This window comes from Mastigoproctus giganteus, chromosome 14 (assembly GCF_048544385.1).
Source record: "Mastigoproctus giganteus isolate SK-2022 chromosome 14, ASM4854438v1, whole genome shotgun sequence".
Classification (NCBI taxonomy): domain Eukaryota; kingdom Metazoa; phylum Arthropoda; class Arachnida; order Uropygi; family Thelyphonidae; genus Mastigoproctus; species Mastigoproctus giganteus.
In genome coordinates this window covers 52,862,118-52,882,300 of record NC_143588.1, presented here as the reverse complement: position 1 = coordinate 52,882,300, position 20,183 = coordinate 52,862,118, and the positions used below count along the sequence as shown (strand labels likewise).

General features: G+C 38.9%; 1 protein-coding gene across 1 annotated transcript in view; it reads right to left on the bottom strand.

The window, feature by feature from the left end:
• Positions 1 to 20,183, bottom strand: part of LOC150075137 (carnitine O-palmitoyltransferase 1, liver isoform-like) — a 317,335-nt gene that overhangs the window by 38,999 nt on the left and 258,153 nt on the right. Inside the window, exon 16 of the mRNA XM_090388328.1 lies at positions 10,419 to 10,535. Within this exon, the coding sequence (XP_090244454.1) occupies positions 10,419 to 10,535 (117 nt within the window). The remainder of the gene's footprint in view (positions 1 to 10,418; positions 10,536 to 20,183) is intronic.

Sequence of the window (20,183 nt, the reverse complement as noted above, 5' to 3'; positions counted from 1 at the left end):
ATTTTCATTCATCTAAATTGCTTCTTGGGCCTCTACAATTCAACTGAATGATTTTATGCATTATTTGGGTTTAGATTAGGTGCATTGGTCTGATCGTTTGTTTTCTCTTAATCCTGTTTATATTTCTCTCATTTTGGAAAAACTGGGTAAGCCATATTCATCTCATCGTCAGCATGTAAACTGCATCTTCATTATCAGACTTCTCATCAATTTCCATAGTTCAATTAGTTGGTTTATCCTGTGTAAGATTTGCATCTTTCTCTTTTGTTAATGTTCCTGACTTGGGGGCATTGTGTTGTTGTGGCTTGGATGGCTTTGTATTAGTAGATTTGATGTACTCTTGGTCTTTGTTGCTGGCAGTGTCTCACCATCCACGAGGATGGATCTGGCCATTTGTGAGCAAGAGATAATTTACGAGAAATTGTAATATAAGTCTGTGTTGAAAACTTTAGTGTTTTTGACTACACTGGAATATGATTTGGAAGGCATCATGTTTAATATCTCTTTTCATGCTCCTTGTATCAGACATTTTACTCTACCTTGTACTTCTTCCTCAGGAACATTAAAGAGGCCCCATTCCAAAATGACAAGACCTCCAAAGATCGTTTGCTTCAGGAACTGCCTAGAATGACTGGGATTAGATGTTTCTATAAGGAGATCCGAGCAAAGTCATTTGACTATTTTGGAGTGCTTGCTACAGCCTCTAAGCTTATCTGTAAAAGAAATGGAGCTTATCTGTACAAGAAATGGAGCTTATCTGTACAAGAATTTAAATTAGGAAAGCAGGCAGGTCAGGTGAAGAATCTTCTTTTTTGATTCTTTTTGCTTGGTATGTCTCATGTTCACATGAGCACGTAGGTTCTACAGTTGGTATATATTATACGACCATGTTTGCTCCTTTTGCCTTGTCTTGAGTATTGAATTCTTACTCAGTTTACCAGCCACGCCACATGGAAACAGAAGTGGTGCCACCAGTGACCAAGTGTAAGAGGTTAATGGTTAATTTGTTAGAGAAGTCAGTTAGTTACATATATATACACAAAGTAAGCTTTCAATTCGCTAGATCACTCACGTGGCACTCAAGGTCAAGAAATATTGTTCAAGGCTTAATTAGACCTAAATGGATTTCAGATGAACTAATGAGATTTGTGGCAGTAAAGGAAAATACATAGGATATATGTCAATTAACACCCTCAGTGAGCAATCAGAGAGAAAACTGGATAACAATTACAAAAACAGTTGGCAAACCATAAGATAGAAGCTTGTTTAGAAGACCTTTATGCCAAACACGATCAAAAGCATTTGAAATGTCAAGAGCAACTGCTTATGCTTCACCAAACGTTTCCATTCAATTTGTCCATAAATGGTAATATAAGCCAGAATATCACCAGTGGATCGAAACTGACGGAATCCATACTGGTGATCATTGATCAGACGTAAGGTTTCTAGGCAGTTTAAGAGTTGTTGGTTAATTGATTTCTCCAATTACTTTGGAAAGAGTAGAAGTAAATGCAATGGGACAATTGGATGGAAGGAATTTGTCACCCCTTTTTAGGAACTGGCTGGATATGAACAAATTCCCAAGAATAAGAAAAACACCTTTGGAATACGGATGTGAAAAAAGGCAGCAAAGAACAAGAGTAAGTTCAGCAGCACAGGATTTGAGAACAATTGGAGAAATACCATCAGGACATGGAGCTTTCTTAGCATCAAGATTCATCAAAATCCTTCTGACATCCTTTTGATGGAAGACCACAGGAGGCATTAAATGGAGTGTGTTTAGGAATGGTGGGAGGTTTTTTACCAAGATCATTGATACAGGAGTTGAAAGAAAAAATGGATGCTAGCAGATCAGCTTTATCCTTGGCCGAAAGTGACAACAGAACCATCTGGTTTTCACAAAGGTGTAGCAGAGATGGGCAAAAGTGGCGGCCAATAGCTTTGGCAAGTGACTAAAAATGCTCGGCCACCATTAGGGCAAGAAGCAGGTTTTCTACTCTTAGCCTGTTCAAAATCTAGATTGGATTGATTAATAACTGCTTTACAATTTTTGCGAGCTTTGGTGTAAACAGAAAATGAATCTGAAGATTTGGAAACAAGCCATTTACGATATGCAACATTCTTCTCTTGAACAGCCTTAGCACATTTATTGGAAAAGAAAGGTTGAAAGGATGAGATTTTAAAGTGGAGTGTGGGATAAAGGATTTCATTCCTACAAGAATAATTTCACTGACACGATGTGAGCAAACGTTGACATCAGAAGTTTTGAAACAGTAATCCAACCAAGGAAAAGAATCGCAGATCACCCCATTTTGCATTCTTGTAATGCCAAACAACACGAGGTTGGGAATAGCCATGAGATAAAGGCTCCATTGGAGAAGAGACAATCACCAAGTTGTGATCTGAGGTGCCTAAAAAGGACCAGTCACTTCAGCCACTTTAGTCTCTACAGCAAAGTTTCCAGCATCCCCCTCCCCCAATACTTCTCCTTCAACCCATGCACGGTACTAAGTACTATACGTTTTGATACCTTTCGTGTTTGGGGTTTTCATAAAAAAAAAAAAAAAAAACACTTAGAAGGGTTGTTTCTGAGAAAAAGATCAAGTGTGTTGTCCACTTGGTTAGGATTTTCTGGTATTCTTGTAGGTAAATGAACAATCTGTGCAAGGTGATTAGCAATTGCAAAAGCCTCAGCATCTCGGTCAGCTGGGATGGTGTGTGACTAGAAAACGGAAGCCAGCTGTAGTTGTGAACATTAAAATCACCGAGGAAAATTACCTCACTGTCAGGGAAGTTGGACAATTTGCAGTGAGAGAAAGTCAAAGATCTCCAAGTGATTAGTGGAGTTGGGGAGAACGGTAGAGACAACAGATGAATTTGACACAATGATGTAGAGAGATTTTAAGCAGAGAAGATCGAAACGAGGAGATTCAAAATTACCAAGTTCTGACAGGGAATATAGGAATGGACATATGCACAAGTATCACCATTGAAGTGAAAGAATCATATGGCAAATAATTTGGGCAACTGAAATGAGCAGTGGTTGAATCAACTGATAACTGAGATTCTGTCAGAAAATGTATATGGGGTTTGGCAGACTGCAATTGGAAATGGACATCGTTGAGATTAGAATTGAGACCACATATATTTGTGAAATGAACTAGGAAGTGTTTAGGAGGTTTATATCTTTTCGCAGATAAGCTTACTCTATTAGTTTGACAATTCATGGTATACTCAATAGTAAGAAAAAGTGGGGGGGACATGCTGTATGAAGTAATGAAGTTCTTGGATATGGCGTACACATGGTAAGGATATACCCAGATCCTCAGATAACGTGACCTCGCATGCACATTACTCAGATTCCCTCCACTCACTATCTGGCAGATTAGAGGTAACATGATTATACACTAACATGGCCTCGACAATGACCCCGCATACACACTACTCAGATTCCCTCCACTCACTATCTGGCAGATTAGAGGTAACATGATTATACACTAGCTGATCCGGAAACTTCCGAAAGAGTTACCAGTAGGTTCAGTCCAGTGTACTAAATAGCTGCTGGCATGTGAATACAGTTTTAGAGCTGTACCCTCGAAATGTAAGGAAGATTGGATCTCGCCATGATGTTCACTGTAACCTCAAAAGTCATCAGTCATACTGCGTGATGGAAGAGGTGGGGAAGAGTTGAGCGGAACTTAGCTCTGGAGACTAAACATGGGTTCCACCACTTCAAGCCTCCAATAAACAAAGGGGTGGTATTTAACTGGTTGATGGGTGACCTACCATCTAGTATTGCCTGGTAACACATAGGGGTGGCATTCTCCATGTGGTGTGGGTGCCACACCTCGACCCGTGCTTATATTGGTTCACACCTGCGTAGTCATCCATAGTGTGCATGTGCATGGAGGTTACTAACAGCCTCGCCATCGTGAAGGTGCAAGCAGAGGATTTGGTTATCAAAGACCGTCCGGACTTCGCCAAAATTGGGTCCACTTGACTTGAGGTACCCATGGACTGGAGATGTGACCTCAATTCAGAAAGGAGGGATCAAAGGGTGACACAAATAATTACAGACCTGTTAGTTTAACTTCTGTTCCAGGGAAAATTAATGGAGGCACTGGTTAAAGAAGCACTGCAGGATCATCTAGACAAGACTTCAGTTATAGCTCTGACACAGCATGGTTTTGTTAAGGGGAAGTCTTGTCTGACTATTTTCTTTGGATACCATGATGTGGTCACAAATGAACTGGATGCAGGGAATAACATTGATATCATATACAAAGGGTACTAGGAAAATTTTGCAATACAGCTTTGTTTATTTAATTTTTTCAAAGTAATTTCCTCTACATTCAATACACCTCTCCATCCTCCAAAACCAATCTTTAACCAGTTCTGCCAAGTTTCACTAGGGAGTAAAGCACGCTCGTTGTCCCAAGCCCGTAGAAGGTCCTCATCACTGGAAAACCGCCTCCCTTTTAGCTTCATTTTCACATGCTGGGAACAGTGCAAAGTCGCAGGGAGCAAGGTCTGGACTGTAGGGGAGGGTGCTTCGAGAAGTTTCAGTCCTGTAGTGGTCAAATATTCGGTGCAGGATTTGGCGGGCGGTTAGCTGAGCATTATCGTGATGCAGGTACCAGGTGTCCATTCTTGACTTTGGCCGCAGGTTCTTCATAGATCCAATGACTTTAGGCAGGCATTGTTCAGTATACCACTTAGCTGTGACTGTCTTCTGCGTGTCCAAAACGACACGTTCCACAATTCACTCGATTTGAAAATACAGCTATCATTTTCTTCTTTACAGATCGGGATTTTTCTGACAATTATGGGTGTGTCGTCATCATCAAAGACCCAAACTTTGTTTTGAGCCTTGGTCAGCAGATCGTAATAGTACAGCCAAGTCTCGTCACCTGTCACGATGTTGTTCACATACCGAGATTGTCCCTTATCAAACTTTTTAACATCTCCCGGCACCAAGTCACACGTCGTGTCATCTGCTCTTCAGTCAGTTGATGCGGCACCCAGAGAGAACAAAGTTTCTTCACGTGCAAATGATCTTGCAGAATCGAACGAATTGCTGGTGCATTTAGGGCCCAAAGTATCCTCTATTTGTTGGTAGGTCACTCGCCTGTTTTCGTCAAGCATTTTCCCTCACAGCAGTAATGTTTTCCTCCGTAACTAACGTTCGTGGCCTTCCGGCCTCTCAGAATCCTCCAGGGTGAAATTTCCCCTTTGGAATTCTCTATACCACCTGAATATCATTGTACGATGTGGACATTCATCATCTAGTGCAAGAGTCATTTCTTCTAAGCACTGGTCTATGTTAAACCACGCACGAAATTATACCGCAAAACTGTCCTTATCTCATTTCGTGACCACGATGCCATCGCAAGCACTTTACACTCTCACTACTAATGAATAACTGAGCCCATCGACTTGGCGCGGCGGCTACTATGCACGTTATGAACATGTCTCAACTATGCAGCAACAAGCAGCTTCCTGTGATTCGTTGTTGCGTCATATTGCAAAACTTTCCTAGTACCCTTTGTATTTGGATCTTAGAAAGGCTTGTTGATACTGTTGCACATGAAGACTGCTGCACAAATTGGAGGCAGTGTGGCATTGGAAGCAAATTACTGCTATGGATAAAGGGACAGTTGAGTGGGGAGAAGACAGTAGTGGAAATCAATGGACACTGCTCTTCGTGGACTAATGTTATTAGTGGAGTCCCTCAGCGTTCAGTGTTGGGTCCCATTGTTGTTTTCTGTATTTATTAATGATATTGTTGATGGTATATCAGGCTTAATATCGAAGTTTGCAGATGATACGAAGGTTGGCAGGGTTGTTAATGACACTAATGGCAGTACGCTGCTGCAACAGGATCTAGAAAAGTTTAGCAGATGGGCTGAGAGGGTGGCAACTGAAGTTTAACATTGACAAATGTAAAATACTGCATATGGGAAGCAGTAATCCCAGAGTAACGTATCAACTTCGTGGTACTGCACTGACAGTGGCAGAGAATGAAAAGGGCCTATGGGGTAATTGTGTAGGCAGATATAAAGTTTTCTGAGCAGTGCAGACTGGTCTGCAAGAGTAGCTCATGGTGTCTTGTCAATGATATACAGAATTTTTCTAGCTTAGATAAGGTGATTATCTCCTTGTATAAGGAATGGTCAGGCTACACCTTGAGTACTGTATACAGGTCTGGAGGCCTCATTTTAGGAAGGATTTAGAGCTGCTGGTGCAATTGTAGAGAATGGCAACAAGATTAGTAAATGGGACAAAGTGTTGCTCTTACGAAGAAAGGCTTAAGTTTTGCAAATTACAGTGTCTGGAGACTTGGTACCTGCAAGGTGATCTGAATGAGGTGTATAAAGCCTTGAATAGTTTCAGCATGCTCAATGCTGATGGGATTCTTCCTCTTGCTCAGAATAATCGCCTGAGAGAGCATAAATCGAGGAAAGACAGTTTTAGGATAGATGTGTGGAAGTTGCCTTTAGCCAGCATGTGGTTGATTGCTGGAACAAATTTCCATCTGTCATGGTTACTACTATGAATAAAAAAAAAAAAAAAAAAAAAAACTGTTGAAAGGAAGACTACAAGACTGGTTATATATGGACAATGCTCTTCGTGGACTAATGTTATTAGTGGAGTCCCCAAGGGCCTCTTATGCTTTCAATATTTATTAATGATACCAATGAAGGTATAATCAGTTGATGGCTTAGTTAAGTATGCTACTGCAACAAGGTCTGAAAAAATTAGGAAATGGGCTGAGAGATGACAATTGAAGTTTAACACGCTGACAAATGCAAGGTAGATATGCAGACATTTGCCTTCAGCTAACAAGTAATTGATTGTTGGAACAAACTTCCATCCATTGAAGTGGATAGTTTGAATAAATTCAAGGAAGAACTATAGAAACTCTAGGAGGTGATGTGAGAAGTTGTTGTTTGATTTTTGATTTTTCTCTGATGCTGTATAAGTTGCTTTCTTGTACCATTTGCCACTACTAATACGCTCCAACATCAAAAACCATTTTTGCTTTTCTCAATTGCTTCATGGTTCAGACTACTATAGGTTCCAATAATTTTTTAGTTATAATGCAGAAAACAAGATAACAAATGAATGATGTCCTCCTACTGTTATTAAAATTAGTCTATTAAAATCATAGTGACTTATGAATTCCTTTGCTCAAAAATTTTAATGGTCTTTTCACATCACTTTTTGAGAATGTGCAACTGCATAAATATTACTCCAACTTTGTGATATCAAAAAGACTAATGTTATTAGCAGAGTCCCTCAGAGTTCAGTGCTGGGTACTTACTGTTTAAAATATTTATTAACAATACTGATGACTGCTGAGATGGATGAATATGCAACTGGCTAATCTTAGAGATCAGAAAAAGTTACATAGTGACAAAAAGTACAGAGGCCTACAAAATCTACAAGTTGAACTATAATAGTACTATGGAAAAGGTGAGTGCACCCAAGGCCAAATATGAGAAAGCACTGGCTTCAACCCTTGTATATTAGGCGTGGGAAAGTCTTAGATAACTAAGCTGATATTGCTGATGAATTGAATAGGAACTTTATATTGATCTGTGCTGTCAAAAGACCCGTCATCGTAAGGAGAGGCTGAGACACAAGGTTAGCAATTTCAAAATTATAAATGACTGTTGATTAGAAAAACTTTCAAGCCTAAAGGCAAATAAGACTCTTGGAGCAAGTTGGGAGAATTTAGCATTAGTTGAGGTATATGATGCAAGAAAGCAAGCTTATATAGCATCTGCCAAAAAAAAAAAAAAAAAAAAAAAAAAAAACCTTCCCATTTCACCCAACCAAGTCACTCCAAATGTTTGTCTAGTTCAGCCTTCAATTTATTTAAGCTATCAATGTCCACAAAAACAGATGGAAGTCTGTTCCAGCAATCAACTACCCAATGGCTAAAGGCAAACTCCCACACATCTGTTCTACAACTGTCTTTCCTCAATCTGAATCTATGACCCCTCAAGTTCTTAATATGAGCAAGCGGAAGTATCCCATCAGCAGTGAGCCTGCTCAAACCATTCAATGCCTTATATCCCTCAATCAGATCACCTCACTGGTGCTTAGTCTCCAGATACTGCAACTTGCAGAACTTAATCCACTCTTGGTAAGAGAATCCCTTTGTTCCTCTCACCACTCTTGTTGCCCTTCTCTGTACTCTTTCTAACAACGCTACATCCATCTTAGAATGAGGCTTCCAATCTGTACACAGTACTCCAAGTGTGGCCTGACCATTGCCTTATACAAAAGGATAATCACCTACTTGTATCTGCTAGCAAAATTCCTATATATCATTGCAAAACTCCATGACCTGCTCTGTCAACCTATCTGCACTGCTCAGAGAACTTCATATCTGACTGTACAATTACCCCCCCCCACCAGGTCTCTTTCATTCTCCATCTCCCTGAGTGTAGTACCACAGTTGGTATGTTTCTCTTGGGTTACTGCTACCATACGCAGTACTTTTGTAGAGTAGGCATATATTAATTATTAATAAAATTAATAGTGAAATAGTTATATGAGCAAACTTTTTTCTGACCCCACCCCTCAATTTATTCTTACTGGCATTTTGATATACTTAAACAAAATAAGAATGCAGTAACAGTAGTTGCATCATAACTAATACACAAATTCCACAATATTTTAATTAATGTCATTCAAATGTGCCTGTTGTTTAGTTTCATTTCAGGATACTCATGAGAATTTTTTTTTATAACATTAAAAAAAATAATTTAAGCTCAATTAGCTACTACACTAGACTTTCACAACAATGGCACCTTCAGGGATTCAAGATGCCTTTATTTCAATTTTTCTGTTATCTAGAAAGTTTTATTTCTGATATATTTAATGCAAAAATAATGAGGCTAAATAAGAAATAGAGAGAATAAGAATGCAATTTTATTAAATGCCCATAAAAAAGAAACATGTTGATGATCCAATGTTATATTCTGCCATTAATACATTCCTACTTACTTTCATTCTATTATTATATCAAGTTTATCACTAAGCTTTAATACTGTTCTTCTTTTATTCTATATATGGGGTTTATTAACAATAGGAACCACAATGAGGAGTTTTTAATTTAAAATAAATGTAAGACAATGTATAATCCATGATATCAGAACAGAATTCACTTTTAAAATGGTGAACTTAAACAAATACAGTAATCAAGTGACTTGCCATTTTCTTTTTCCGCTTATACCATTAGCTAATATGTCAGTAGATCAAATGTTCCATTTTTTGGGGTGCCGTTATTTTGACAGTCTACTGTACAAAGGTATAATCACTTATCCAGCTCTCAAACCCTGTGCCTTATGATCAATGCTATGTTGTTTATAAAAATGCAATAAAGCTCGATGCCTTTTTTAAGCACATTAGTATACCTATTGTCTTTACCATGCCTGCTCATCTCTCCATCCAACTGCATATACAAATCTCAACTCCTAGTGGACAGACTTTCACGAAATTTTATATTTAGACCTTTTAAAAAGATTTGTAGCACTATCCCAATTTTCAAAATCAGACCAACAGAAAACTGACAATTATTATATTTTTATTTATTTATTTATTTTTTTTTTTTTCTCCATTCTCATGAAATTTTAATTTTGACCTTTTAGAATAATGTATAGGATCATTCCATATTCAATTAAAATCAGAAAAATAGAAATCTCAACCATTATTTCTTTGTCTATCCATCCATGTGTAACTACATCCAGTGAATGGATTTTCATGAAATTTTATATTTGGGGCTTTTAGAAAGATTTCTCAAGCTATCCCAAATTTCATTACAACTGGACCAATAGAAATGACAATCATTATTTCTTTGTTCATCCATCTGCATATAATAATTCAACTCCCAGTTGATGGATTTTCCTTAAATCTATATTTTGCTTTGTAAAACAATTTTCCAACCCTTCCAAAATTTCATTAAAATCAGATCAATAGAAATTTGGCAATTATTTATTTTTTTCATATATTTCACATAGGCTATCCATAAACCATATATTGTAGCTGATACACTGGATTTATATTTGTTGCCAAGTGCTGGTTGGAAGAATGAATGGGCAATATGGCAGATGTACAGAAACAAAATTTTTTCAGTTTGCACATAAAAGTTGTTGCTTATTGCTTTATTTTTTGTTATAAAGCATGAATTATTTATTACTATTTGCTAATGAACATGAAATGTAATGCACTGCATGCATTACCAACTTATTTGTTTTTCAAACAGGGAAACAGCAGTTTTTGTCTCCTATGCAAGACTGTTCATGCCCAAATACCCAATGATCAGATTTAAATCCCAATCAGATTTTTCAGAAACTTAAGTTTTGAAATGCTCTGATAGATATACAATACAAATAAATGAACCAAACCTTATCAGTGAACTGCTTTAGATTTGCATCAGGTCCTGATGTGAGCTGTGTATGTGGAGTTTGGCTAGTAGAAAGAGTCCAAGGACGAGCAATGATATCCTTCAAAAATTCACTTTCCTGAGAGAGAGAGAGAGAAAAAAAAAAAAAAAAAAAAAAACCCTAATTATTAAATTAAAAATAAAACATTTTAAATTATTTTAGCTATCTGGAAAAACCACACAAAAAGTACCATTATTATTATCTAACTGCTTAATAAAATACTAGTGGAATTTAAGTTTAAGTAACACTAGCTGAATGAATATTTTCAAAAAAGTCAGTTTGTTCAGCTGCAATACTATACCTACGCTAAGTTAAATATAAGTGCAATATTACCCATGAAAGAGCATTTGAGTGTTGACAAAAAAAACATTTCTTTCATAAATACCAACCACACAGAACAAGAGCAAAATGGCATAGCTAGAGAATTTTAATACACCTTAATTTCAATGTAGACGTTACATAAAACATAAAAACAATGTTAAAATGCACTACACTATATTGGTTAAAAATGAAAATAAATACACAAAATACATTTAAGCTTTCAAAGCAATGTTTTTATCATTAACAAAACCTTTCCAACTTGTACATGTTATTGCTAGTTTTTAAACACATTTGAAACTTTTGACTTTCCCCAATTACTTGTGTGTTTTGTCTGTAGTATTGTGTTCATACATCAGTTTCCATGTTGTGCAGGCTGCAAAATCCAGAATAACATATAGGGGCCCCTATTCCCTCTAATGGTGATCAGCTTGTGCCTAGTTTATATTCCAAAGTGCATATATGTCTTGTAACATACTGCAGCCAAGTACATTTTAAAACTCTGATAAGGTACGAACAATCAGCTTACTGAATGCAGGTTGAGGTGAACATTGCCCACAAGGCAAAAAAACATAATAATAAGAATAACCTTAATAAATTTCTTTATTGCTGCTAAGTATGGTACATGTACTAGAAACATTTTACATTATATTTGTGATAAAACTGGTAAAAATAAGTTACTTGAGAAATTAAGAGTTACACAAAAATTAAAACAGGTAAAAATGAAATTATAATAAATGGGAAAATATAAAGAGAAACAGAAGTGAACATCGTAACACAATTTGGAAGAATTTATCCCAGTTCAACAGATGTGATCCACTCCAGGGAAATGCAACGGTATTTGCTGTCAGTAGCCATTTTCTGCAGGTTAACTCCAAGATGGAGCAGTGCCTGAATTTTAGGGAGTGCCTGGGCAGGTAGGAAACAATTACAGTTTCTACTGGTTGTATTTGAGGATCATTGTGGGGTCTGACCTCAAGGATAGCAGAGGATTGTGCCACTGACAGAAATCCCAGATGTTTGGGGCATTTATCACTCCTATGTACATTTTTAACGTAGTCATTAAATGCCTGCTGTCGATTAACCTCGGGAGCCTAGGTACACTTAGCTGCTGGGCCATGTCAGTTGTTCTCAATTGAGGGGGTCGGTGATGCTTATTTGTGGCCCATTTCAGGGTCCAGTATTCACAAGAGAACACCAGTTTGAAATGAGGGCAACGCAGATGCCCAAATTTCAGCAGCGTATAAAATAACCGGATAAACAGTGGTTTGAAGATATCTGGTAGTGGTTGCGGCATCGTTGGAATGAAGTAAGTGTTGCTCCACTCTCCAGCGTAGGATATTAAATTGCTTCCGGAGGTATTCTGTATGAACATTAAATTTCAGCTTCAGATCAAAATAGACACCGAGGTCCTTATGGCAGGTAACCACTGGGAGGAGAGTACCCAAAACTGATGGTTGAATTACTGTTGGTTGCTGTTTCAATGAGTAAATCATTATTGCAGATTTTGAAGGGTTAAGGTTTATCCCAAACATCTTCAAGTAAGTTGAAAGAGCGGTAAGTTCTCTGTGATTGAAGATGTAATTGCCATTGGGTTTGCAGACTAAGGTAAGAAACTTTATATCGTCAGCATATATTAGAGCATCATCACGGGGATGCATGAAAGGAATTAGAATGTTGTTGTTGTTTGTTTGGTTTTTAGGAGCATTAGCAACTAAGGCCATATTGCTCCAGGATATGCGGTGGTCATTCCCTGACCTTTCCACATCCTCCGTATTTGGTGGTGACGGGCTCGAACCCCGGTCTAATCAAGAAGCGTGTGCTACGCACTGCTGCTCCTTCCCACCTGGCTACGGAGGCACCTAGGAATTAGAATGGCTGAGAAAAGAAGGCAAGACAGGATGCCACCTTGTGAGACTCCTGCATTGATTTTTCTTGTAAAGTGGGTCTTCTTCATTGTGAGGTGGACACTTCTATTTCTCAATAAGGCAGTGAAGAAAGCTAGTGGGTCTCCATTAATCCTGAAGAAGAATTGCAGAAGACTGAGAAGGGCTGTCATGTCTAGGCTGTCAAAAGCAGCTTCAATATCAGCGTACACAATAGCTAATTCAGATTTAGTTTCGAAGCCTTGAAGAATTGATGTCCGTGCGGCCACGAGTTTGTTATGTTTGATCTATTTGCGACTGCAAAATTGAACTGTTTTGGTTTCCGTGGCATCAGCTGTTTGTTTAATGCTGGAAGGAGTACCTTTTCAAGAAGTCTGAGAAGGGTGGAAGAAGTTGAGATTGGTCTGAAATCTTTTAGGCTTGTTGGTGCTTTAACCTTAGGCAGTGGACGCACAGAGTATTCATTCCACTGAGCAGGGAAAACTCGTGTGGAAAGAACTGAGTTGTAGATTGAGAGCAATGCATCTAGGATGTAGGGGCTAAGGCACTTAATTATGAAGTGAGGTATCTTATCTCGGCCGGTGGTACTAGATGGATGCAGGGAGTTAATAGCAAATATCAGTTGCTGTCTTATGATGGAAATTATGGAAAGGTCATCAGTAAGGGCAAATTGAGAGTTTTGGAGAGGAATTTCTGCAGAAGAGAAATTGTTTAAATCTTGAAATGTAGTCCATCCATCCAATTATCTAGATCAAGATTTGAATTAATGAGACTGTGTCTGGATGGGTATAGCACTTTTCCTTTAGACAAGGTAGCACTGGTGTTTCTCTTTATGGCTGATATCTTGAGTCTGTTGAAAATAGCTCTTGCTCTGGAATATAGGATCCGATCTTGGGTTGTGCCAGAGATTTTCCATTGCCTGTAAAGGTACTGCTTGTTGTGGAAACTGCATGCTAGATCTTTGGTCCAGCAAGCTCTACTCCTTGAAGAAATGTGTACGGTTTTGGCTGATGCATAGAGGGTGACTGTATTTATCCATCTTGTGATTAGATCAACTTCGAGAATTGGTTCACATCCATCAAGCACATGCCATGGAATATACTGCACTGCCTCAAGGCACTTATTGGGATCCAGAAAAGTCGGATAAAATATGATTTTCTTTTCTACAGTATTATGGCAATTGAAGCTGGGCATAGGCAGAACAAGAAGTAATGCAATTGTGTCGTGATCTGATTTGAAGGAAGTTTCTGGTAGAATGTCGACTCTGAAAATGCCAGAACATAGAATCAAGTAAAGACGATTAGTGCTTCTCTTTGGATCCTCATTCATAATCGTAAACTTTAATGGACAGAGATTGTTCATTAGTTGTTGAAGGAGAGGGCTCAGATGGGGTAGAAGGCTAAAATCACCACAGAGAATGTGAGTAGCAGAAGTGTGTAACTTACTCATTATCCAGCCAGTAGCATCGTCAATTGTTGAAATATCTGGAGCTGGGGATATGTAGATTGCCGCTAAATCGATTAAACTTCACAGTCACGAGTACTGCTTCATAAAATAGGGAGATGCTAGAAGTGACGTGCACAAATTTCAGGTTGAAATCTTTGACGAAGGTGGCAACACCACCACCAAATTGAGATCTTGATGTGAAGTACGATGAAAATCCAGCAGTTGGGGCACAGGTTATTGACTCCTGGTCAGGTTCAAGCCATGTTTCTGATATAAAAATTACATCCATGCTGTTGGACAAGAGTTGTTCGAGGGTTTCAAGCTTATTTCAGAGGCTCCAGACATTTTGGTAGAAAACTCTAAGGGCGAGTTGAAAGGGAATTTTTATAAGTGCTGATCTATTTGTCGATGCTTTTGAACACCTCAACAGATTAGGCCTAGTGGAAATTATACTGCTAATTGAAAGTGATTGAAAAGCAGGATTATGAGGTGTCACATCAGTACATTTATAAGCAGTTGCTGGGGCAAGAAAGTGATTGGAGTTGGACATGTGGTTCAGCGGTTTTCGACAGTTGAGAGACACTAGTGCAGTCACACAGTTAGTCATGCAGGGGAGCCATATCATCCTTCGGTTTTGCTCACAAGATGAAGTTGAAGTGGATGGTTTTGGGTCTTTTGATTCCTAAAAAGGCCTGATTAGAGTGCCAACTAGTCACACAGATGTGGATGCAACAGATCTGAATGCCCGACTTTCACAAACTACTCTAAAGGACAAGTAATTCGGCATTTTCTTGAGTAAATTTGCGTATGCAGATCTTTATTCATTGCCACCTCAATATCCTCAGCAGTTGTCAGTAGCTCCAATCGGGAAATGAAAAGGCATCTGTGCTGGGAGGTTTGCTCATTGATCTCAGAATAGAAGACGTAGAGGTACCAATCCTAATCTGACACTTCTCCTTGATATTGGCAGGGTGACTCTTAATTTGAAAGGGTGACCTGGAGAAATAAAGGTTCTGATTAGCTTTCAATTGAGGAGATGAAACTGAACAGGTAGCAATGATTTCAGCCCAAGATTGTTTGTTCATGACAGGTGAGCAATGTCTGCCTAGATTTTTGTCCATGAAGGTAGAGGTGTTGCTGCTTTCAGACAGCAGCACAGATGTAAAACTGAGGTCAATTTTGGAGGTAGGATGCTAATTTGGTGGGCCACTACTTGTGGATCGCATGTCTGTTCAGCTGCATGACATGAATTCATGATTGTGACTTCACTGATTGCTACATTAGGGAATTGAGGTTCATCTGAAAGGTTATTGGCTCCCCGAGTATTTGGGCAACATTGAAATTCAGCAGGATTGTGTGAGGTCAAAATATCTAACTCTGCTGGTTGGGGGAGGGGGGTGAATTGAATGTTGATTCTGTTAACTGATTCATTTTGCTTGGAAAAGTTAAGTTTTGAAGAATCCAGTTTTGATTTGCATTTAGTATCCAGATCATTAAGAGCAGACATCGGCTTATCTATTAACACAGGTAAGAAATTGCTTTGCAACTCATCTGCGACAGACTTACTTAGTGACTCATTCTGGATTTCTGGCCTTGGGTTGTCCTGTATGGACAGTGTGGCCATTGACACTATTCCTGGCAAAGAGACATCAGTTTGGATCATTGCATTATTAATGCCCCTGGCCTGGGAAACAGCTAATTTGTCTTTGGCAGACGACGGTTCCAACAAACTTTACTACGAAAAACTTATCTCACCCCTGATACACCTCAGTGTTTTGCAACCGATTAACATGGTTGCTTCATTCTGACAGTTGCTGAAAGTATCCGCAGGGAGGATCGATTTAGCGTTATTAATATTCTTTGAAATTACATTAGATGGAACATCTGGCGACAGAAGTTGTTTACTGACCATGTTATTTATATCAGAATTTTCATTCATGGTGCTATGTTCAGATGGTCTGTTATTGAAAGTGTCTACCCCTTTTGATTTAAGTTCCATTCCATGCACATTGCAAAATAAAGCATGGTTGTTCCTTGACATACACATCAAATTATAGATTGTGGTAACATGTTCGCCGAGTTTTTCGTTCCGTTGTTTTTCTTTTTCAGAACTCATGAGTTCTTGCTGAGTTGTTAATATCTTCCGAATTTGCTGTTTTAAAAGGTCCTGGTTGGTAATGTCCGTATCTAGTTTGTTTTGTAACTCATCTATATGGGATTTCAAATCATGATGATTTGTGTTGCTTCGACTTATTGACGAGTTTTGCTCTGAACAAATCTGATTAATTATGCACAGTGTCTGTACAAATAGCATCTTGTAGATTGAGTTTGGGTCCAAGGATTTCTATCTCTGATTCTTCGAAAGACACTTTATCTGATAATTCATTAATAATCTTAGAGAGCGCTTCTTTTCGTTTTTTATCAGATATTTTCCTGGTTCGGTTTATCTCTGTTGCAGTACAGTCAGCACAAATCCATTCATTTTTATCTTGCTTCATTTTCTTAAATGTACTATGTGACACTGAGGGACATTTGAGACAATATTCCATTTTACAGCTTATACAGAAAAACATATATTTTTACCTGATTCTTGCAGATCAGGCAGGTCTCCGTTCTCCTCATCCTTGGTTATGACAAATGCTTGCTTTTTTCCCGAGAAACTCTAACACACTAGAGTTCCTGATCTCAGAGTTTCTATAACTTTAACGGTGTTATTTGTGACAGTGAAATTTGTTGGGGCAGGGAAACAATTGTCTGCTTACAACAATGTTTACGGTTCAAGTCTCTGTGGGAGTTCCTTTGTCAAAACGACCTTGAAGTAGGTACCAAATGACTCCTGTTCAAAGGTCTTAGTGACTGCTTTATATAAGCTTCTGAGCAAGTATATACCATGTACATTGAAACTTGGTGTATCCAGCATTAAAATTATAAATACAATTAAAAAGTTACCTCTTAACTTCATTGCAGAAATGACATGTTCATCCAAGAGCTCACAAAATTCCAAGTATAGATGTACAAAAAATTCATCACACTTTGACAACTAAACACACAAATTTTTGATTAAACAGAGCACTAAAAATACACAACCCGCGCATGTGCCGTATCACCCACTAACCACATATACGGCACTACTCGAATTACAACAGAGTTCTGTTCCAACAACCACATCATAAGTCAATTTGTCATAAGCCTATCATTTATGTACATAGCCCACAGGGCTCAGTACTAGGACCAACTTTCTAGACATGGTCCTGAATGAGTTCCTAAATCAAGATCTTGGGCATGTTAAGTCCCAAACCTATGCAGACGCGATCCTTTCCATGCCTGCCAGCTTAAGAGCCCAGCTTGAAATTTCTGCTAACCAAGCACTCTGGCTCCTCCAGGAGTGGGCTACCCAGCACAACCTGACAATCTTGGCTGAGAAAACTTCTTACCATCACCAGAACCTGTTGGAATGTGAGCACTCCTGCTCTCCAAGTCCTCCCTCTAAACCTTGAAATAATTAGATGTGGCATGTTGTATCATCTGTCCAAAGCAATCTCCACTACCACCACTGGATTCACCACCAACCCAGCAATCAATCGCAAGACAGAGAAAAGGCGCCTTCTTGCACACCTTCAGCAGGTATGGCAGGACAGAAGGACGACATCCACTAAGGGAGCAATTACAAAGAATTTCATCCCTGGCAGTTCACGTTCCCAAAAGCCCCAAGCTGGTTTTCTCCTGGCTTGTACATAATGTACCTCCCCACAGGCTATGGGTCAATACAAGAAAAATTAATGTCTCTGGGCATCACAGATGATCCACAATGCCACTGGGGCACTGACGAATCTTGGCACCATATAACGTATGACTGTCCTGACTATGAAGACTTAAACTATTCTGATCACAAAGATTATTAATTTGCCAAAAGACCAAGAACATATATTAATTCATACCCATGAAAATTATAAATACTTCACCACTTTTGCACAGGATGTCTTCAATAGCCGAAGAACATTAAGGAGCCTAAACCACCAAGGTCAATAACTTTAAACAGATTCTGAGCACCCCTCACCATTAGTATCAACCGCTAACCTCATTGAAACTCAATTGAACTGAAATTCACTTCCTCCATTCAAGATCCGTCGGACTGATATCTGCAACTGAATCTGCAGGCAAGATCAACCGGTACGTGATCCCACTCAAGACTCCAAACCCAGACACTGGAGACACCAGCAACTCTACTGACACAAACCATATTGGCAATCAAACCTAGCACTCTAGCCTGGTTTTCTTTTACTCTCCTCCCCGGCAGGGGGAAGGAGATTGGTTCCTTTCTCCTACACCCTGCCACCCCCTTCTGCCTGGTGAGGCATGGGCCTGCCTCACTGAATTTTTGGGGTCACCTTCTCTATCAAGGAGTGTGTTATAGGACTAATGACTGATGTGTACAATGAACAGTTGGGCAGAGAAATAGAATGGGCCAGTAAATCACAATGTCGTGATAGGGGATTTTAACTTTCCTCCAGATATTGACTGAAACTTGTGGATTGGTTGCTTGCATGCTAGTAAGACTTTTATGGACTTATTGGAGAATTGTTTTCTACAGCAACATCTTCGACGGGGAACCAGAGGGAGTAATATTCTTGATCTGATTAACAGCAGTAATTATTCATGCATGAAGAATTTACAGATAAAGGAACTGCTAGGTGACAGTGATCACAAGACTGGGATTTACTTAAAGATGTAACTACCATCAAGGGTAAAGGGAAGGGTTTTTGTTTTCGTGGAGGTGACTACAGTAGCCTCAGACAGTTTTTAAATTCTACACAGTGGGATCAACTGATGATGTAACCAACAGTGAATGCTAAATGAGAAGCCTTCAGGGACTTAATCTTGGAGGCTACTAGGCTTTTCATACTAACTAAGAAATACTGTTCAAGGTTGAGGCCTAAATGGATGTCAGATGAATTAACAAGGCTTGGCAGAGGAGAAAAATGCATGGGATGCATATAAATTATTAGTCGATATAAGCTAGTCTGTAATCAAGTCACAAAGGAGGTTAGGCAGGCGAAGGCAGATTCCGAGAAACCTACGGCAAAGGATGCAAAGAAAAACGCCAAAGAGTTCTTTACTTCTGTAAACTCTAGCAGGAAGGGGATGAATCAGATTGGTCCACTTAATGTAGATGGTTTGACTACTGATGATCCTGTTCAAGTAGCTGATAAACTGAATGAGTATTTTGTATCTACATTCACACACAAGGAGTTATTCAAGGAGATGAATGCCAGAACTTTATCGTCCTCTATCAGGGAACTAAGTGATTTTGTAATAACTGAGAGCAAAGTGGAGGAAAAATTGTTGAAGTTAAACATAAAAAAAAAAAAAAAAACACACACACCCGGGACAGATGAAATCTAACCAGTTATATTGAAGGAGGCAGAAAGGAAGTGAGCAAAGCCTTAGCCATAATTATGAGTCAGGGGAGATCCACATGGACTGTAAATGTGCAAATGTATCCCCAATTCGCAAAGGGGTACAAAGGGTGACAAATAATTATAGACCTGTTACTTTAACTTCTCTTCTGGGGAAAATAATGGTCACTGTTTAAAGAGGTGAGACAGGATCACCTAGACAGGACTGAAGTAATAGTTCAGACACAGCATGGGTATGTTAAGGGGAAGTCTTAAATACCCAATTTGACTGTATACTACGATGTGGTCACAAAGGATGCAAAAAATAATTTTGATATCATAAACTTGGATTTCAGGACAGCTTTTGACACTGCTACACATGGAAGGCTGCTGTACAAATTGGAGTGGTATGGCATTACGTGCAAGTTGCTGCAATGGATAAATGGATGGTTGAGTGGGAGACGGAAGAAAGTGGTAATAAATGGACACTGCTCTACATGGACTAATGTTATTTGTGGAGTCCCCCAGGGTTCAGTGCTGGTTGTTGTTTTGTGTATTTATCAATGACATCGATGAAAGTATATCAGGCTTAATGTCCAAGTTTGCCGATGATACAAAGGTTGGCAAGTTTGTTAATGACAGTGTAAACACTATGCTACTGCAACAGGAAAAGTTAGGCA